We start from the raw sequence: 21,075 nt of genomic DNA, 5'->3' as shown, positions 1-21,075 counted from the left end.
CCATAAACAGGGGTAAAAATATATCTCATGTGACTGATTTGGTCACTCGGCGACTAGCCCATTGGGGTTGCACAAGGGAAAGGGGGGGCGGTTGCGAGGTCTCGATGGCAAGGCTTTGCCATCGAGTAAAACTTTTTGCGATTGCATCCATCCCCGGGGTCTTGGACCTCTCAGATGGCTGAAGAACGACCATCAAGCCACTGTTGTCCGGTGGAGGGGTCACGGGGATGGCGTCCTTCCCCATCTGGGATCCGATCACTGCTCATATACATACATCACTTACCGCTTATATACCCTTGTACCATCATTTCATACTGAGAGTGCTATTGCCCTGTAGCACGAGGACAATGGTAGAGGGAGGCTATGATCCCACACTATGCGAACCACTACACCAAAGGTGATACTGCTGTACATAGCAGGCAATAGTCAAAATAAGGTGGTGTTGTGGTGATACATGCACAAGGGGTTATTTGCTGTCTGTCCTCTCTGACCGTGGAAAAGGACCACCAGTCAAAGGATACATTACTGTATAGAAGAAACAAAGCCCAGCTTTCCATAATACGTACATTTCGCGCCCGAGCTGACGAATTATAAGGCCTGGCTTCAAGAAAGAACGACGCATGTGATATGATACGCCCTCATTAAGCGAACAAATACCAGGATTCGGCGACCCACCACCGAGCCCAAACACTGACAAATATCCAGTGGAGCAAAAGGCAAGGAAGTATCATCACCCTCACGGCCCCAAATCCGACACCTCGCATGCGAAACCAACATTCCACGCTAGCAAGCAACATAGTAAAAACAAGAACAAAAGACCGACAACCGGTGGGGTATCATAAGTTCATGACAATCCTGGGAGGTATGAAACACAAATCATAATAACGTCGTTTCTGGAGCTCGGGCTCTGTGTCGAGCTTCAGGGAGGTCTTTGATCAACTAGACACCGACACCGACTTTTCTTTGGTGCCTAGGTGTGCCCATGTAAAGAAGTCGAACCTTTCCCTGTCTTTTCCCGTCCCGGTCTCGGGATTCGGACTTCTGCTGGATTCTCTAGGCTCCAGGATTAATGAACGTCGGTAGTGAAGCTGAAAACTTTTGTCCCCTGCGGACCTGACTCGAATAAGTTGGTCTTGCATCCATGTCTGGAGCTCGGAGACTTCAGCCAAGCGATAAGGAATTTGGAACTTTTGCAACTCAGATATGATTTTCGCCGTCTTCATATGCTTGTCCAGATTAATGACTGAGGCTTCACCACTATCTGTCGACAGTGGCCTTGTAGAGGGGTTGGCTGAGTCAACCATGGTAAGGTCTGTCAAGTAAACACCGATGAAAGGGAGACAGGGTGGGAGTTGGGATTGTATACGCTGACGTAGAACAGCATAGTTTCGTGCGACATCGACAATCTTGCACATCTCGTCGAAAATTGTTTTCGTCTTTTGAGGTACGCATTCCCACGTCTTCTTCATTCTTTTGATGTTGGTCGAATCCAAGGCGCAGACGATCGCCATGACAGTGTCAAAGTTGCGCAGGTCCAAGCATTTGTTCGCAATCTTCACCCACTGTTTGACAATGGCGGCTCGCTTTTTGGGTTCTTCGAGTTGGAGAACGGAATCGGAGACGAGATTTGAGATGTCGGTGGACAGAGTCGACATGGCGCGCACATTAACGGCGAGAGAACTGCTGCGTTTGGTCCATTCCGTCCCAAGAAGCTCTTCAGGAAGAATTGAGCAAAAGATTTTGGAAGTCTTTAACGTGATCTGACGTGCAAGTTCAAGGGGGTCAAAATCGAGGATGGAAACTGATGGGCCGCCCATTTTCCAAGCTCTCAGCGCAGTGAGTTGGCTCTTGGAGATGACGGGATTCGGCAAAGGGGTGCTCGGGTCAACATAGGCTGCTGTGGATGTGCTGGTCTTTCCTATGGCGGACAGTACTCTCGGGACGATCGGCGCATGACTGGTGGCAACTTTTTCTGCCAGTTCGAGGATTCTCTTGCCGGCCATTGGCAACACACCAACAAGTGATTGCCTTGCAAAGCCGACAATGACCGGGAGGGCAGTGTCATCACAATCATGTCGCCAGTGAGACTCCATCCACCCTTTGAAGACATTATATACGCGGAGTCGGACAGGGCTTGCGATGCGCAAGTTGTCACCCACGTATTCGAAGCGATAGATTAGGGCACGAGCAAAGGCGACTGGAGTCGCAAACAAGCGGAAAGTGAGATAGATGGTGGTTACAAAAGACACATCTGGAGCCGAGTCGGGGGCGGTTAGCCTCTCCACCAAGGCATTCAGCGTGCCGCCGACAATTATGCCTTCTCGATTAAAGACAAGCTCCTGGGAATAGGTGTGAACGAGAATTTCAGCTTCAGCATCTTCTTCATCGTCAAGAGACTCGCGGCCGCCAGCGTCATGTGATGGCCTCGAAACAGGCACCTTTAGCGGGTGACCAGGATCTTCCTGGACCGAGGTGACCCGAGTCGACGCTGAGGATAGGTTGCTGGGATTTGACCGTCGTTCAATGCGTTCGAAGCTACTGTCACTGCTTGTACTTCCTCCAACTGCGCCGAGGCCGGATTTGCGATGGTGTCTGACATCTGTGGACCGGTTGGAGACTGGGGAGCTTGCAGAGGTCTTCTGATGAGTCAAAGAGGAGGATGGCAGTGGTGAGGAACGAATGATCTCTGCCACCACATCGTCTTTCGGTGTAGGAGGAACGCTACCGGAGGCGGAGGAAGGAGATTCAGCCGTAGCCAGGGAGAGAGGAGGAGTTAAGAGGCCTTGATTGATGACGATGCGAGGGCGCTCCTCTAATCTATCTGCGGCTTTGGCTGTGGCCGATGTCACCGCAGAAGAAGTTGTTAGACGGTTCGAGGGTTGGGGTTCGAAGGTTGCTGGCTCTGGTGTGCTGGAGCCACCCGAATTTCGTCCCAAGAGGTAGCTCAAATTCTCGATCTCAAAATCTCCTATTTCTTCCAGCGTCGCTTTGGTTCTGGTGACACAGCGGCCGGCCGCACTGACGCAGGCTGTGGCGGCCTGTACCAGACTGTGTGCCTCGTCAGGCGAATAAATCAGATCGTCGTCCATTGAACGAATGGGCTTGAAAACCTGACGAGCAGCATGGACCAGTTCCGTGATCGCGTCGTACATGGAATCTTTAGCTTGAACTAGAGGTCGAGAGGTACTGTAGTCGCGGTCAATGACCGTCTCGACAACCGCAAACAACTGTCGACAGGCTCGAACAGCGTTTTGAGTGGTTAGCAACAGCTCAGAGGATGACCGGGATTGCATGTGAGAGCCCAGAAACGAGGCCAGAACAGTCAAGAATTCGTCATAGGAGCGATTGAGGAATTCGGATATGAGGTTGGAATTCTTTTGGCTCGTGCCACGAGTGTAAGACATGCGATGTGTGATGGATGAGTGTCGGCGCATATGGTTGGGATGATTACCTGTGGAACTGCGGCTGCTATGCTTTGACAATACAGGTGTGCCTGAAGGTTTCATTTTGGCAGATGATGAGGCTTGACGTCGGACAGGAACTTGTGATTTGGTCGAGTGCTGGGATTGCATAACTGCGACAGATTCCGAGGAAGAGTCGGGTGGGCTTGTGGCAGCCCCTGGTGACGCATCGGCTTGCTCGGTCCAGACGTCGTAAAACAAGACCGCACGAGTGACAATTCGGAACGCTTTTAAGAGCATGTCATCCAGCCGGATATCGAGGGTATCCTTGCTGGCGGCATGGCCCACGACTACTTGCTGCAGTTCCTTTGCGGCACGCACAAGCAGAGCGAGATCAGAGAGAAGGTTTTTACGCGTCCGGCGGATGGCATCGTGCTTTTTGACCAGGGAACAGTCTCGGGTTAGACAACTGGAGCGTTCCAGCAAGGCGCGAACGCCCGCGACAAGACCTCTCATATAGTCCTGGTTGCGGAAAAGACCTAGGTTTGAATCGCTCGCGCAGCGCACAAGATCCCAGAATTCGGTCAAAGCCTTGAGAAGAGGTCGCATCGCCGCATAGTCGTACCCCTCACAATAGTTTGTCGGTAGCCACCCGCGGGCTCCTGTCTCCAGCAGTGTACCATCCGCCCAGCCATTGATATGCACCGAGTGTACTAGAATGATATCCCCAGCACTGAGCGGTAGTGTAACAGTGGTGGAGGAGTGGGGAGAGGACGGCTGGAAAGGATAAAGAGCTCGTAAGTAGTTGTGGAATCTCGCACGGGACGTCATATCGTCGAGGGATTCTATAGAGCTCGGTCGGGGATTCGTGGTGATCAGCCCCGTGTCTTCCATTTTTCGAGAGGGGCCACGGTTTCCTTCTTCGTCGTCGTCATCGTCATCGTCGTCACTATTCTTGCGAATCCGTAGCGGCGCGACATAGATAGCAGAAGGTTGAGGCTCGCGCATTTTGTTGCAAGGTCTGTCAAAGGTCGCGGATCACATGGTCCAGTATCGAAGCACCTGCGCCTCACAAAAGGCCATTTCTCTCACAATCAGCAGTAGGCGGACCAGGGAACCAACAGGATGAGGAGACGGCCGAGGAGGCAAAGAGATAACAGGTTCGAATGATGTGTCCAAGGGGAGGCAAAGGGGGGGAACGAGTAAAAGGCGTCAAGACGAGACGAGGGGGGGTTCCAATTCGTCTGCAAGGGCCAGGAGGTGGCAGCTGTGCGTCACAACAAGTACTTGTACACAGCAGGGGTGCTAGAAATCAAACGACGAGGCAATGGATCAGCTTCGTGGTGGACAACAACAAAGAGAGATTGGGTAAAGAATGAACTGGATGTACTCGTTATGGAGCACCAAATCGATAAACTCTGTGGAGGACTGACCGACAATGAAAGGGTTTGTTGATGCTGGAAGGAAGTCACTGGAGCAAGGCAGACGAACTGGGTATCTGCACATACCTGATAGGTGCCCCGTACTCCGTGCTTCCCCTTCCCTTCAAGCCTAGGTAATCGTACTTGTACCGAGTCGACATCCACCTAACGGGCCGCTAAAAGACGCAGGAAAAAAAACCACCCCAAGTACGCCGGCACGCCACCAAACCACTGTGAAAAACCTCCCAGACTTTTTGTTCTGGGGTCCCACCTTTATCATCTGGGCCAAGTGCATTCTAGGCCTCTGGAGTGCTTCGACCCTTGTTTACGTATAAATTATAACTCGTTGCATGGCATCAGCATGACTCTGCTATCAAAACCGAGGCCTTACCTACTCGTCCTCGTATCTTTTCAAGGTCACAAAAACGCAAAATACTCAGATCTTCGGCCCCACGTAATCTTGCCTGTGCGCTTTCATAACCAATCTCAGAAGCCAATCTGAGTGACTTGGGCCCCCTCAATTCCCCCCAAGCCCTCCAGCCAGCCGCAGCGCCAATCGAGCAGAACCTTTGAGCGGTTGCGCCGTGGGCCGAAGGGGCTAGAGGTTTTTATCCTACCCAGATTCGTGAAAGCTGGCGGGTCGATGATCTTCTCTGGCTGGCTCTCTACCTGGGAAATGTGTCAGAGCTATACCGAGTACGCTGCTACGACGGCTGGGATAGATGCTCGGAAAATGACTTTCAGAACCCAGAATAATATCAAACTCGCTGGGTTACAGACTTGCCAGCAGCATTCTGAATAACAGGAAGTTAGAAATTACGAGGTAGTTGCCAAACGACGGTTGCTCCGTAAGCCGGGTAGACAGTTTGAAGGCTCGTGTGGTCTCTTCACCATGGTCCTTTTCTGTCTATCGTAGAACTTCGACTCGACTGATAGCGTCTGTGATGGGATAAATCCTAGGTTGGGGAAATGCAAGCAGCGCTAACATGGAATAAGGACGCCGAAAATGGGGGATCGTTGCATCCTCTCACTGTACCTCGTAGCGCTTCACCTATCGGCCTGGTGAGCCGTGCCCCGCCTTCTCATCATGAGCAAACAATTCTCGTTATTTTACGGTCCGTTGAGGGGTACTACTCAAGCGACGGATTCCCTAACCGGTTTGTTTTGGCACTCATCAAGGTTCTGTTTGGGCGGGACGCCAGACGCTTGTGACACGCCCGCACGCCTTAATCGTTCAATAAAGCCAAAATCTTGCTGGCCATGGTGCTTGTCAAGCGACTCAACACGGCGAGTCTTATGGGTCATCCAATTTGGTCTGCCGCAGCTCAAAGTCGACCAAAGGCTTTTTCTCGAGAGATCGGATCGCAGTCACTCTCAAGACATCAGCACCAGAAGATAAACCCCAAACGTGCTTGTTTGCGCAGTCCGCTTGTGTACGTGTACTTGGGATCCCTGACTGCATAACAGAGTGGCAGTGACTGGCTACTAAAAGTTGCGGGTAAACCCAACCTAAGGCCGATATTTGTGCCTGCGAATGGTATTACATAACGCCTTCCGATCCGCTGCCTCGAGTCCTGGGTTCATGTACTCGGTACTCGGTACTCGTACCTCATACCTCATACCTCATCCCCATAATGCCAGTAAACCCTTCCCAAACGAAAACCCCCATCTCGCAGTGTGAAAAAAAAGAGCGCGCCACTTCCGCACCAACTGCAACCTACCAAACCATCATCTAGTGTGGAAGTGGATCGATGACCTGAGCCGGCGGCGCCCGAAGTATCTGATTTGTTCTCAATGACTCGCGAACCAGCACTCCCGGTTCGACCGTGGCACCTTCATCAATCTTGACGCCTGGATAGATGATGGCTTTGGCGCCGATAATGACCCCGGCTGCAATGAGCACATCGTTTGCGATCCAGAGACCCTTGGTGCCCTTGCGATTGACGAGATCCTTGTTGTGGTCGCTGGTCAAGATGGTGACGCCGGGCCCGATGATGGTGCGAGGCCCGATCTCAATCGCACCAGCATCGTCAAAGTTACAACCCTTGCCAACGTAGACATCGTCGTGAATTCGGAGGTTATAGCCATAGGTGCAAGTGAAAGGCGTCTCGATCTTAACCCCAATCCCAAGATAGCCTTTGCCGTGAAACTGTGAAGGAAATCGATGCGTCGTATCCTGGCTAGGATCGAGCACCTTCATCAACAGATTGCGGACCTCCTGCTCCCCTATCCCGCTATCTAGTTGGCACGCCGCGTTATAGCGCTGCAGGGCCCGCTCACAACGTTGACGCTCATAGACCAATGTCGGGTCCATGTGGATATAGTTGACCGACCTCAACATCTTGGATTTCTCCACGTCTTCTTGGCCGGATACCTTGAAGCTGGTGCTGGAGGATGTCATTCGAGTATGACTCGGAACGCTAGCATGAGCTGGTGGAGGGCCCGGTGGAGGAGGGCCATATGTATGCCCATACGACGCTGGCTGTTGTGGCTGGTGCCACTGTAACTGCTGTTGAGGCGGGCCCGCTGGCGGTTGATGAGCGACGCTAGGACCTACAGGCTGGGGCGCTGCATGTTGAGGAACAAAGTGCTGTTGATGGTGTGGTCCCAGCGGAGCTTGGTTCGAAGGCGCGGGCGGCGGCGGTGGCGGCGGTGCGGGAGGGGCATGTGATGGAGGGTATCCGGCACTTTGAGGTGGCACGCGCGACATTTCTCGCGGGTTTGCACTTGGATGTAATTCTGATCGACTCAAATCCGACAGTGGAGGGAGATGCTCTGAGGTATAAGAACTTTGACCTTGCGCGGGCGGCCAGGGGTTATGCTGGTTGGGACGAAGTGGTCGGGTCGCTGGCTCATTGCGTTGTGGACTCAGCTCATACGTCGCGGGGTGTTGTCCTTCACTACCACCGACCGTACTTGGTCGCGACTGAACACTGTCCTGACGTTTGAGAGGATTGCTCGTGCCGGGAGTTTCCATGTGAGGTCCCTGATAAGGTGATGCTTCAGACACGTCACCAGGACCATCCCTGGACTGTAATGGAATCGGGCCTCTATTGAGTGTGGGCTTGGGCGGATTCGCCCGCCTGTTCAGGTTGTAGCCTTTACAGCTGAAACCACCTCGAAGACAGTTGTTACCTGGAAAAAGGACAAAGTGTTAGTGGGCGGAGAGAAAAATGAAATTCCACGTTCAAGAAATGACCAGGCTCACAATATGGCTGGCCTTCATCACATTTCTTCTTCCGTTGTCGGCACGTCATGCATCCGGTCTTTGTTCTGTTGGAGAAATTACGTTTCCTTTTTGGCGCGACCGTTGATGCGCCCGTTGCTGACTCGGGATGACCATACTGGTCGTGATTAAGTTGGCCATTGGGTCGAGGTTGATAGTCCGAGCCCCAATGTGAGGGCTGTGCCTCCGTTCCATTGGCTTCTTGCTGTAACGTTTCCCCGTGATGCGACTCGGAGGTGCTGGGCCGACGGCCATTGACGGAGCTGGCAGGTTGTGCACGCTTCTCTGCATGCCACGTATGACCATTCTGGTTTGCATCATTCTGAAAGTATGCAGATGTGGCATTGTGATCAGCACTTCCTAGGACACGCAATGCCCGGTTGGCCATGTGTTGTGGTTCAGGGCCCTCCCGGGGGCTATACTCATACCGCCGCCGTTCAAGATAAGGCTCGTCGTCACCAGACCCGGACCGCTTCCGCCTATGGCCCGCGCGTTCCTGGCTATGCGGGGGTGGATACGTGCCGCTCGAACTTCTAGGTACAGGCTCGTCCCTGAGAAGGTGGTCTGGTGGAGATGAGTGTCGACTATCTAGCGAGGCATCGCTTTCTGGGTTACGGTCAATATGGACAGATGCTTGAAGGGCATGATGACAGACCGTTGCTCGAGGCGCGATTGACTGCCACAAACCCCCGTGAACTGGCATCTGGGCTTGACGCCACGTCATTCTCGGAAGCATTCTGGCTCGCAGGAGGAGCCATCGTCACGAGTCAAACACTGGGCTTGATGTCTTCAGAAAAGCGAGTCGGCCGGTCCCAGCGTTACCGTGGTCTATAAGTTTTCCTGGAAGGACTTAGTCTCCTTTTGCGTGCCGACTCCTGAACACAGTCGAGACAAGAGCCTCAAAAAGGGATGTGTGAATCCAGGGAACGTGGGCGCTTGCCCTGGGAGGACCCCCTTTCGGGTGGGATAAGGAGAATGACTTTTCGAAAGAGCGGATTCGCCAGCAGGAATTTTGACACTCCTGAAATGAGCGAGATAGCAGCGAGACGCGCGGCGAGAAGAGACCTGAACGGAGTGTGGGCGCTTATGATCTGTCACAACCTGAGGGAAGGTAAGCGCCCAGGACGCTCACAAACCGGACACCAGGAGAATCACGCGCTTAATCGTAGTTCTGAATATTGCAAAGGCGAGAATTGTGAAAAGAGAAGCGACACGGGAGATCCTCAGGTCGAAAAGGAGGAAGGTCGAGTGAGAACAGCCAGCTCTGAGGAAGCTCCCTGTATAGAATAATGTTGGTATTGAAATGTTTGCTTGGGAGTTTGTCGATTTGCAGGTAAGCGGCAGCCGCGAGAAGCGCACGTGGAGCCGGGAACAGTGACAAAACACGATGATTTGGCTGCGGGATAGCTTTGGCTGTGCGTAGTAAGCGGAGGGAGCCGCCCTTCGTCGTAGTAGCAAGATTTGGAGGTCCTGCGGCAGAGCAGAAGAGGACGGAGGCAGTCAATCGTGCAAAAAGCTCTGAAAAGTGTCCCCAAAGCCCCAACTTAAAGCTGTCTGCAAGGAGGAGAAGAAGGGGAAGAGGGCGAAGAGGCCTAAGCACATCCTTCCCACTTTTTGCAATTGATGCTTGACAGCTGCGTGAGGAACGAGAGACACAGGACGCAGGAGGACGAAGGTGGGCGAGGCAGCAGCGTGTTTGGTCGGGGAGACTTCCACAACGCTAGACAAGGGGCTTCGAAATCCACCGGGCGCTTGGAAAAGGCGCTTGCCGGCTGCCACCCAGCTCACCTAGCTACCGCATCGTTCTTGCAGCTGCCCTTCTGCACGCTGACTGGCCACCCAGAGAATTGCTGTCGCCTTTAGCGTTTCCAAGGGGCCGCGGGCCACCGGAAAAGCAGGCGGCAGTTGTCTGAGAAAGGATCTTCGTGCGGTGTGTTGAGACAGGGTGAGCACTGAGCAGAGTTCATTTTTATTCCCCGTCAGCAAACAATCGTGTCCAATCTTCATCATGAATCACCACCCCCAAATGACCGCCCTCTGAAGCAAAGCACTCTGGTGAGCTTTATTTCCCCTTCCCCTCCACCGTCCTTCAAGTGAGTGTGGACACGAGTCACCTGGCTGACCAAGTATGCAGCCGTGTGCTTCGAGTGCATTATGGGCCGTCCTCTCCGGTGCCCTTTTCCTCACCCTCTGTCTCCGTCCCCCGCTCTTTCTCGTATCGACCCCAGCGCAGTCCTCGTGATTGACAGTCCTTTGTGCCGTTTCAAGAACGGGGCTAGCACGACATTTTGCCTCCCTGGTCCGAAGGCTGCCCGCCCGTCACAGCTGCATGGTTCCAAATGCGAAGCAAGGGCTGACCTTGAATCATCAAGGGCCAAAAGGGGCCTGGAGCTTTGAGCTTGGATGCATGTGATGGAGGTCCGTCGAGGGCAACGATTGGACGCTTGATCTCAAATCTGAGCTCGAGTGACGCCCGCCAGCAAAGCCGCTCGTCAAAAATGCCGCCTCAACCAACATCCTCCGGGGCCCCCCTACTTGTACACAGTCACCTTGGATCCCGCCTGCATTGTTCTCCTATTGGCCACGGCAGTGTGACGACGGATCATGCATGCGTCTTGACCTCCTTGCATTTGCGTTTCTGGCGGGATTGTTTCCAAAGTCACTCCGCGCTTGCGTTTGGCCTAGCCGACTCAGCCGCTCGTCACTTGGGCCGCCAGTTGCGACGGAGTGGAGAAAAATACTGCCTCTGACACAAAAGACAAGTGGGTAGGTGAGACAGCTGGCTGCAGACGGCCAATTACAGATGCGAACATGCTCATAATCTGTACGTAATGATTTCTACCGTCCAAGACGCCTACTTGACCCAACCTCTCCAGGCGTCGCCAAATCCAAGCGCGACGGTGCTGGGATCTGCATCCATGCCGAAGCCACAAAAATCTCCACCAAGTTCTGCCAGGATTGTTAACGTGGGCCGGCCGTGAGCACATTGGAAAGGTAAGGTGCACTGAGATAGTCTCTGCACAAGTTCGTGGCATTGCCTCTTGTCCAAATGATCGTTGAACATGACCGCAGTGCGGCAGGATCGAGACTTGAGCATCTCGATCATGCCTTTCGGGCAGTCCGCAAGGTTGGACCACCAACAAGGCTCGTCTGATTGTGGAGGACGGGGCAGCGGACTACAACGCCGCGCACGGCCTAACCAGATCTCGCTTCTCATGATGTCAGCCAAAAGCTTCGGGTCGGCGCGACAACGCTCAATAATGAGGGTCGGCAGAACAGTCACCTCCACTGTCCAGGAACGATGGCTGGGCGGATGTCGTGCCGTATGAGACCTCGTGCTTTCAGCAATGTGATATATCACACTCCATCGCCGAAAAAATCCCTTGTGATCTTCCAAAAGTCGCGCTTCCGTTTCGTCAACCTCGAAGACCAATGGTTTAGCAAGATTTGTGGAGATGCGCTTGCACAAGTCTTCACACAGCTTTTCAAATTTAATTCTTTCGTCAGCCGCATGCTGGTCAATAAGAACGAGGAGTCTCCGCTGTTTCCTCCCGGCAAAATATGGGTCGCCGGTATCTCGAACAGCGAGAATGGCAAGGATAAACTTTCGATCAACCTGCTGGACAATACTGGCGCTTGACAAAGAACCTTTCGTGACGATCCGTGAGTCTAGAACAGTATTGTCCTGTCCTCTGGCAACGATCACTTTTCCAGACAACCCCGGACCCCGTTCGGATATGATGCAGGCAATCGGAGCGTCAGATTGGTGACGATAGCCTGCCGGCAGATAGTGCCGTAAATTGACGAGAGGCTTCGCGCTGTCATTGTTACCAGGGAGTTCTGGGCCTTGTATTCGCGTTAAACTCCCGCGGTTTCGATATGAAAGTGCTGCGTCTCCATCTGCCGGAGGTATTACAGCACCTGTCCGAGGGTGGACATAAGTGGCCTGACCACCGCGCCAGCTGATCCAAGGAACACCATCGAAAGTTTCGTCAAAACCTTCGAAATCACTTTGGGTCTCGCGGGTTGCGTCCTCAGGGTCCGACTCTTTGCGACTAGGGTCAACAGATAAGCGACCTTCTTTGGTGACCTCCAGAGATGAACAAGAGTGATCATCTGAATTTCTCAAGCCCAAGCCATAGCGGAAATCCTCTGGTGAGGGACGAGCACTCTTGACGCGACGCCAGTGACTTAGATACCTAGCCTCAGTTGCAAGTTTCGAGGGTTTGTTGGCAGGTTCTCCAACCAGTTGTTGGCAAGGGCCAATTCCACGGTTATGTCGACGACGCACCCTTTTCGATGCATTGCGTTCGGCACAGGCTGAAAATCCATGCATATTTAGAAAATTAGAGATTAACGATTCGATCGCTCTTGTCAAATGATCAAGGACGGGGAGCATATCCGACATAGGCTGGCCCAAGGCGAGGTTGGTCGACAATTCCCGAGTTCTCGGCTCAATTTGAATGTAGAACATAGGCCATTTATCCACGGGCTTTGGCAGCTTGTTGGTTTCACCAGATCTGTCAACGGAATCTTGGTCTTCGATTGCCATGCCCTTCGCATTGTGGTGAAAGTCCTGGGAGCCGAAGGTCGACTCCTGGTAAAGCCGATCAATACCATCAAATACACATTTGATTCCGCCCTCTCTTTGAATTGGAGACTTTCCAATGGAAATGTACTGAGCTGACTTATTTGGCGATCGTTCGACAGAGATGGCAGCACGAATACGGAAATGCTTCGTGCGAGCGGATGCTGAGCGCCATTTTGTGATGTCGACAGAATTCACCAGCCTGGCCTGAAATAGTATTGATACTGTCGACTCTAGTGAGAATTGCCCTTCCCTCAAGTCCGGTGAACGGAAATGAACACTATGTTGTCTTGCGCCTTTGGTGGAGAATCGCACTTCGATCGCACGAGACTGTGCAAGCAGGTATCCAGCGAGCATTTCCTTCACCCGGTTGAATGCTTTTTCTGTCTCGGTCGAGGAAGCATAGAGCTGTGACAGGTGTTTGGCGCGGGCTGGCATATCGCTGAAAAGATCGTGGACAGTAATGGCCGTGCCTTTCCGCATCATACCAACATCTTGTTTGTCGAGCCGTAACTGGCGACATACAGCATTCCCACGATACAAGATCAACCGATTCGCAAAGACTTCCGATCGATGCTCGGAGGCTATCGATAACAGAGACAGGTGCGACAGGTTTGACAAGAAGCGGCCATAACAACCGTATGTCGGAGGCGAATAATCCAGTTTTGAAGAACCTAAAGCACCACAGTCAGATTCTTGATCGGGATGGATATTGAGCTATCACATACAGTGAAGTCTGGCCAACTGGCCTTGCTCTGAAAATTCCACCTCTTGAATCCCGATCCCGTTATCACATATCCAAATGTAGCCTTTCGAGAATTCCACTTCAATCACCACCGACGAGGCATCGGCGTCCAAAGCATTTCTGAACAGCCCCTCGATGACATGCTCGGAGGATGTGATATCGGAAGATGATGAGACTTTTGTAGAAATATCAGCAGGGAGAAGACTGATTCGTGGGCAACCTTCAGCCATTACTGGTAGCTGGTGGTCGAAAGATCGGAGTGCCTGGTGGTGCGACACATGAAAAGCTGGACTTCATGGAGGTTGCCACTGCGCGAGGTACAAGCGGAAAAAATGGGTCACCGGGAGCAACATCTCCTCCAGAGCGCCTGCGCTTCTAGCTGAGGAGCGTCACAAACAGTGCAGACTCCATCGGTTGAGAAAGGTCAATGGTGGTGGTCATCACATTGCCGGTCCACGATGTGAGACTGCGCAGGCTTCGGAATGTTTGCAATGTTTGCACTGTATGACGAGTTTGCAGAATTCAGCAATTAGTGCACCAAAATGGATCTAACCACCACAAGTCAGTAGCATTCACCCCATATTCCTTTTACGTGTTCTCAACTACAGGGCCACAGAGTATAGTAGCTGAGTCTACCAGGGTTTTAGGGCTATGTGTAACCTTAAAACCAGGATATCAACGAGAATATTCGCCCTTACCAAAGGAAGAAAAGTGGCCCAGAGCAAAAATCCCAGCCCAAGATTCTAGAGCACAAGGCTCCCACAATAACATGACGGTCTCGAAGTGGCTCACTCTGACTCGTCAATGCCTGCTTCGTCGAATCTCTGTGCAAGACTTCGGCAACTTGCTGCGGAACCATGACGGTGAAATCGATGGCAAGCGATTATTTGGGGCCCTGGTTGAATGTCGGGAATCTTTCTGCCAGCCAGGAGATCCTCTCGTCTCACTTTATATCGACTACATTGCAACCGCTGGAGTTATCGTCATATCCGACGCACTGGTTATCCTCACAAAACGTTGGAATGCAACAAGGTCCCCAGCCACACAAGGTGCACTTGCATGCTACAATGACACCCTGCAAGATTTGACCATGGTGATTGTCTCCCCAAAGTTCAAGACCGGGGCAGCTGAAGCACGCCTAGCTCTACAGATCTCGTCAAGATGGCTTTCTACTTTGGCACGACAAGCATCACGAGGAGATTCTGAGCCACCAGGAATGGAGCTCAGCAGCACCATCGAATTGCTCGCCTTCCTCATGGCATCTATGACCGCAACTGACGCTGGACTCGAATCTTTATCCATTGCCAAGAGCCTGGAGCAAAAGGAGAAATACGTGGCTGTCGACAACTTACGCACTCTAGTGAAACAGGCCTTTGAGCTCTGCTTGCCATTATATTCTACGCTCTCTTCTCAGCTCATGGAGCGGATAAACACAGTCTTGAAACATATTAACCTCCTGGATGATGGCTCGGCGCAGCCTGGCAATGCCCCTGCCCCTGCTTCCGAGATTCAAGCGCTTCAATTTCAAGTCTCTATCGCAGATAGCCAGTTGGTGGCTTCCAAAGCTGGCACAATGCTTTACCTAGAAAGTCTTCTCTTTGCAGGCTCAACTATCGACGATGGAGGGACAGTGCATTGGCTTTCAGCGCGCCATCAGAATGATTACCAGTCAATGTTCATCGACGTCTTTACGTCCTCCTTTTCCATTCTCAAAGCCCAGACCATTACTCCTGGCAGAACTTTATGCATGCAGCAGTGTCAGATTTTCATTCAGAACAAACTTCCAGCACTTCTGTCAATGATATCAGCCTCTTCATTCAACAGTTTCAATACCGAACGAGCCATGACCGACTCATGGCATCAAGTGGTGTCTTTACTTTCGTCACAAGACCTTATTTTGACGGGCGCTAGGCTGCTGCACGTCTGTACTTTGCATCACTTGCTCCCGGCACAAACCGCAGTACAGCTCGTTGGAAACGAGGATACTTTGAAAGGACTGAGCAAGGGCTTGTATGCTAAGGATGACCTCGTGGCACAAGTCCACGCAAATCCTACGAGAGGACCCAAACTTGTTGAGGAATTGACCCGCAGCGATGGAAGTGCAGGCTTCATCAGTCAAGCGGTTGTTGAGGTCTGTAAGCCGTCTTATTGAGGAGAAGTTCCCCTAACAACTCCTAGATCGTGCATAATTACTGTCAAAACAAGGAAACACAATGTCTCAAAGATCTCGCCAATGCTATACTTCGGAGACCTACTACGATCAATTGCATTGCTCTATTCGTTCGTCCTGACTATTTTCTCGGACCACTTTGTGGGCTCTTGGACGAGTGGCGATGGGATGAAATACATGGTAAGTAACAAACCCCCGAGATAGTTGCCCGCTAACTGAAGAAAGGAGAGGCACAACCGGTGTACGATGATTTTGGGGCCATCTTTCTTCTGATTTTGGTAAGCAGGGAGCGACTAGGGTTGTCAAACTCAAGCTTGGGTATACGAAAGAAGGATGGATTCCTAGCTCGATATCTAGAGCATGAGCATAACGAAGAGAGCCTAGAGAACCTCTCTGAAGAAAGGAAACTGCATTTGGGAAATTGGATCAACGCTCTTTACTTGGCTGAAGGCCTCAGCGATGAACTGTTCACAAACTGCAGTCCCCACGACTTCTACCTCTTGATTCCCACTCTCCTCCGACAATCGATGACGGCTCACCAGCAGGGAAAGCTAACTCATGACTCTTTACAAGCCGGCTTGGATTGTAAGTACCAACCAGTGTCAGGGCGACCCAGCTCACAAAATCCAGATCTCCTTGAGCCTTTCTTGCTCCCTTCCCTGATATCGGCGATGGATTGGGTCGCAGAGGTTTTCCAGCATGAGCGCATGGTTGCTGGAAAGGTGTTGGAAGCTCTAATCAAACCACCAGGGTCGTTGGAGTCTCGGGATATCCACCACACTATATTGACATTGTGTGCGCCGAGGCTGAAGTTGCGCCTGAAGACTATTGGAGCACAAGATAGCGACGTCGACTCCATTCTCAAGACCCTGGACCAGTGTCCGGACTTTTCGTTCGTCTCGGAGCGAGAACGAGAGACACCGAATCCAGGGACCCTCAACATTATACAACATTGCCTGGCAAATCTAATTACTTCCACAACTGCCTTGGACATTGGGGAGGCCCCTCCTTTTGAGGACATTTCTGCCCTCGTGAGCCGAGCCGTGGAAGTTCACGGACCCCAGACGACCCTGCGGGCAATCGTTGGGGTGCTTCTACAACTGAGCGACAGTCACGTATTCCTTTATGCTCTTGATGCACTCACAACCGCAGTTTGTATGGCTGGAAACGGGCTTCGCGACGCCTTGCGCTTACAATACCACGACCTGGGGAATCTCTTGAAGAGCGGGGAAACTCTCGCTGCTGAAGGGGTGGTCCGTCTATATCGGCAAGTTGAAACATACACGAATCTTCTTGCTGTGCCGGACATGGGCTTAGACTCGTTCAACTTTTCCCAGCAACTTACAAATATGGATACGGCCGACCCCAATCTCGACGCTGCTACTGCGGTGTCGGGCGGAATGGACCTGCAGACAGATCAGGGCCAAGCTGACGGAATTGATCAGGTACTGGATGAAGTCGCCGCGATGGGAAACCTAGACTCCAACGATGCAGACATGAGCTTTGATGCTCTCTATGACCTTCAGGGAAATGATATGGATCTCAATGACTTGGATTTGGACATGTTCTGAATGACCCTCAGCTGCAGACATGTGAAACTTGAGTTTCTATCTTGCTGTTACGGCTGAAATGTGGAGACATCTGATCTCTTCAAGATGCAATTGGTCACGGGCTTGGCGCAAGGAGCAAATGTGGGAAGAAAATTTGTATTGAACCGTTCTACACAGTCCAGCATGTTTGAGCATCGACTTTTATTCCCAGTTCAAGGCTGAGAAGATCCATTTTTCAGTATACACTAAACTCCGCCCGAACGCGCTGCAGAGCTAAAAACATGGCCTCTTTCTGCCCTGGCCCAAGGCATCTCAAAGTGATCAGATAAGACAAAGGTGCTTGCACTTGTAACGCGCTGGGGATGTCAATGCCGCGCTGCTCAGTAGACGCCCCGTCACTGACCACTGCAGTCGGGGTATTACGGGCCAGGCCGTTTCTGTCCACGTCTCCAAAGGCAAAAGCCAGGGTGCCAAGAAAGTCGCCGATTGTCTCCTGTATCACCTTGGTGTGGGTGGTGACCAATTCAGAGATGTCTTCCGCCAAATTTCCATCGTCGTAACGTGGATGGTTGCTCCCAAGACTACCGATGGCGTCGAGTAGAGCTGCGTGCAGACAGATCTTTGCGACAAAATACCGGTTCCAGTGGAAGAAAGCCTCCCATGACCCGAAGCAGTGCAGCCTGAAGAGAGTTCCCGTTGTCCACGGTGTGCGAGGAAGGTATCGGTGCGGTGTGTCGATCAACACCTTTCGAGGAAGCCAGTCGAAAATGTCGCACCATCCGCTGACCTTGTCCTCGAGTCTGGCTGCAGCTCTCAAGTAGGAGCTCACAGTTTGGAATTTATTGACAGACGCATTCTGTGGCATCAGCAGGAAATTCTTGATACGGGCTCGCAGTTTGGAGACACCGTGGAAAAAGCTCCTCAGTCTCAAGGATGCCGTTGGAATTGTGGAAGTGGCCTGGGGTAATTGTGATTCCAGCATCAGATATTCTGGTGACGGCTCCTCGCTGGCGAACAGAGGCTTCCAATGCTGAAACAAGTCAGCGCTCAGCATCCCCAAGCTCTTTCCAGGCGCCCATACCATGGCCGAAAGAAGAGTGTGATATAGGTGACGACCCTCGGGGCGGCTAAACTGTTCATCACCGCGTAAACGCAGAAGCATTAGAGTCCCGTCGACGTGCGTTTGATGGGCCGAGCCTCCGTGTGGTCCATTGACACTAGCCAGAAGCTGCTCAATGTTAGAAAGATCGACAAGGGGGATGGGCTGAGCAACCCTACCTCTCTGATGCCGAGCAACCAAACTGCGACCAGAGTCTCGTCCTTTAAACATTGTTCAGGATCTGCTAGGGCAGCAGTCACGCTAGATACTGCCCGCGCATACTCGGCTTCGATGATAGAGTGCATGTCGACAGTCGGTGATCGGTTGGCCAGATTAATTGCGGCAACTGATCGCATGGCCGCATATAGATAAGAATCTCGCCCTGAGCTGGAGAGTATTTTGGGCAGGAACGTGAATGCATGGTTCCCATATAGCACCCGAGAGTTGGCATCAAGTTGTGTGAGGGAGTAACAAACTGCCTGTTCAGTCACATCGCCGGACAGACTGTTCACGGGGCGTAGTCTCTGAGTTGCGCGAGAAAATGAGTGGATGATCGAGTCACTGTTCGCAGAATCGCTGTCGTCGCCCTCGGTCGAAGTGGAGCTGGCACGATAACGCGCTATTTGTGTGAGGTTCTCGGATGACGACGATTTCAGGCTTGGGCTGTCTCCTGGTTTGGAGGATACAAAGACAGCGGTTCGAATAAAGCCATAGCCTGGTTCTCGATATCCGGGACAGGGTTTCTTAAGTCGGGCACAGTTGCGGCATCCGGGGCGTCCTTCGTCGCACTAGAACGATCATCAGTCAGCACAAGGAAGGTTTTTCCAGAAACCCGGGGCGCGGCGTGGCCGACCTTGACCCTCCGTTTGCGACACAGAAAACACCCTGTGCTTGGACGACCAATGTTGCCCATCCGGAATGGCGGGAGGGAGAACCCGTGAATGAGAGGATGATTTGGGGAATGTGGGCTGCGAGGTTGGTTTTACGATGCGAGATGCATGTTCCACTACCAGGTTGGTGCTTGCTATCACAGAGTCGAGGAGGCAACTGATTGTTCTGGTTGTTTCGAATTGACTGCTTGTTCAGCGGTGTCCTTTGGATATTTAACTTGACCGCGCTTGGGTGGGTTGGGTCATTGACTCGAAATCCCGTGCACTTAGATAAGTCTTGACCGTGCCAAACTTGTTCTCAGTCAGGGGAACGGCTGTCTGGAATGTTGCGTCGCATCTTTCTCCGTGGGCCAGGCTGTGAGATGGGGGCGCAAGCAGGCGACTTTGTCAGGGCTGTTGTAACCACAATGCAGTGCCTGAGCCTTGGGCGCTTCGAACATGAGGATGGAGAGTTTTCTCTAGGATATTGGAGAGCCTCGTCGCATGCCGCTTCAGCAGTGATAACGGCCGTATGCACGTCGCATGGCTAGCCGGAGCTGGATTAGCAAAAACTGGAGAACGGCCAATACCTGTGGTGAGGTCCCTGAGAAGCGCTCGACTGGCGCTCGACTGCCACGTGTGGGCGAGGGATGTTATTTTGGACCCTGCTTGAAGCGAGGGCATGCCAGTGGTTGTGATGGTGAGAGAAAAAGCTTGCTCTGCCCACGGATGCCATGGTCGAAGGATGGTAGCAGCACCAGCTGATGAAATGATGCAACAACAAGGGTAACGGCAAGCGAACCTGTCACAGTCTCTGCTGGATTTTCTCGCTTCAACTGTTTGCCCAGAATTGGCACCGGCATGGTCAGTGCTTAGCCCCTTTCGTCTCCCTCGAACTGCCTCTTTCTGTTGAGGGTACCACCACAGTAGCTCCTTTGGGAGTCTCTCTCTGGTTACCGAGTCTCTCTCTCTCTCCCTCTCGCGTGTCCCATGCAGATCGAGTCAGTGCTCTCGCACACCTCTCCGTCTCCCTCCTCTCTCCTCTCTGTCCCGTCTTGCGATCGCCCCGCAATTTAGCCCAAATATCCGGAGAAGCTTGGTCAGGTTGGTTACTCATGACGCACCGCCTGGTGTCGCTCTTCTACTGGATCGCCACCTTGTTGTTTCTGTTTTTGGCCCTCTGGTCCCGCGTATCCTTACCCGCTTTGTCACATGGATCCCCATGGGTTTCGGCTCAGCTGAACCACAGCCGACTCTCCAAAATTTTCTCTTCTCGGACATGGTGGCATGATGGTGTTTCCTCTTCATCACAGACCTGATGTTGCAATTTCTATGACGTGTATGGAGGAGGAAGAGAAAGAAAAAATTTCTGTTTCAGCCCAGCTAAAGCGTTGGTCGAATAACGACCTGTGGTTTCAACTTTTCCAAGGAAGCTTTCCCACGCGTCCTGACACAGCCTTGATGCTACTACAGAGATTCATGCATCAGAGTGGCATCTTCTCTTATCGACCCGACCGGTTAAATTGAAGGTGCTTGAGAATGACAGGTTACCGGAGTTGAAGCAACGCATATTCGGTGGAATGCCCTACCTACCGCATGCTTCCTCCACGCCGTCTAAAGAATCTGCGCCACAACTCGTCAGCCTCAATACGAAGAACTTTTGCATTGACTGAGTCATTGACGAACCATTGTCCGCCATGATGCTGCTGAGAATGTGAGACCGATTAATTAGGATAGTCCAGGCTCAATTGCGAAAGAGGCTATTAGAGAGGAGAGAGGCTCACTCAGTCAAGACATCAGTTGTCCCTTTGAATGGCCGCTGCCAGCGCTGAATTTAGGTCCAGCGCCAATCCCACAGATCAATTCGACCTGGAGTCACCCTTGGTTCTTGATGTCTCATTTTCGTCATTCCACTCAAAAAACGGTGGAAAGCATTGCCACAGCTGGACTCGATCGAGTGACCGCTTCTACGTCAATCCGTGTCAACGGCATTCCGAATCACAAGA

General features: G+C 52.2%; 5 protein-coding genes across 5 annotated transcripts; 1 reads left to right on the top strand and 4 right to left on the bottom strand.

Annotated features, from left to right (window-relative positions):
• Positions 1-935: 935 nt before the first annotated feature.
• On the bottom strand, positions 936-4,409 carry Z517_03847 (uncharacterized protein; the record flags this gene model as incomplete). The annotated part of the gene is made up of 1 exon (XM_013432951.1): positions 936-4,409. One exon carries the CDS (start codon positions 4,407-4,409, stop codon positions 936-938), a length of 3,474 nt encoding a protein of 1,157 aa, XP_013288405.1.
• Positions 4,410-6,554: 2,145 nt separating this feature from the next.
• Positions 6,555-8,806, bottom strand: Z517_03846 (uncharacterized protein; the record flags this gene model as incomplete). Its single annotated transcript, XM_013432950.1, has 3 exons — positions 6,555-7,957; positions 8,031-8,654; positions 8,704-8,806. The coding sequence occupies 3 exons, from the start codon at positions 8,804-8,806 to the stop codon at positions 6,555-6,557; spliced, it is 2,130 nt and encodes a 709-aa protein (XP_013288404.1).
• Positions 8,807-10,902: 2,096 nt separating this feature from the next.
• Positions 10,903-13,611, bottom strand: Z517_03845 (uncharacterized protein; the record flags this gene model as incomplete). The annotated part of the gene is made up of 2 exons (XM_013432949.1): positions 10,903-13,310; positions 13,365-13,611. 2 exons carry the CDS (start codon positions 13,609-13,611, stop codon positions 10,903-10,905), a joined length of 2,655 nt encoding a protein of 884 aa, XP_013288403.1.
• Positions 13,612-14,150: 539 nt separating this feature from the next.
• Positions 14,151-17,122, top strand: Z517_03844 (uncharacterized protein; the record flags this gene model as incomplete). Its single annotated transcript, XM_013432948.1, has 4 exons — positions 14,151-15,512; positions 15,560-15,731; positions 15,777-16,136; positions 16,182-17,122. The coding sequence occupies 4 exons, from the start codon at positions 14,151-14,153 to the stop codon at positions 17,120-17,122; spliced, it is 2,835 nt and encodes a 944-aa protein (XP_013288402.1).
• A 214-nt stretch (positions 17,123-17,336) lies between these two features.
• Positions 17,337-20,350, bottom strand: Z517_03843 (uncharacterized protein; the record flags this gene model as incomplete). Its single annotated transcript, XM_013432947.1, has 4 exons — positions 17,337-18,131; positions 18,183-18,329; positions 18,380-18,988; positions 20,270-20,350. The coding sequence occupies 4 exons, from the start codon at positions 20,348-20,350 to the stop codon at positions 17,337-17,339; spliced, it is 1,632 nt and encodes a 543-aa protein (XP_013288401.1).
• Positions 20,351-21,075: the final 725 nt, after the last annotated feature.

The sequence above is a fragment of the Fonsecaea pedrosoi genome (assembly GCF_000835455.1).
Source record: "Fonsecaea pedrosoi CBS 271.37 unplaced genomic scaffold supercont1.2, whole genome shotgun sequence".
Lineage (NCBI taxonomy): Eukaryota > Fungi > Ascomycota > Eurotiomycetes > Chaetothyriales > Herpotrichiellaceae > Fonsecaea > Fonsecaea pedrosoi.
Note: the sequence above shows the minus strand (reverse complement) of the source record. Positions and strands in the feature narration are given on the sequence as shown.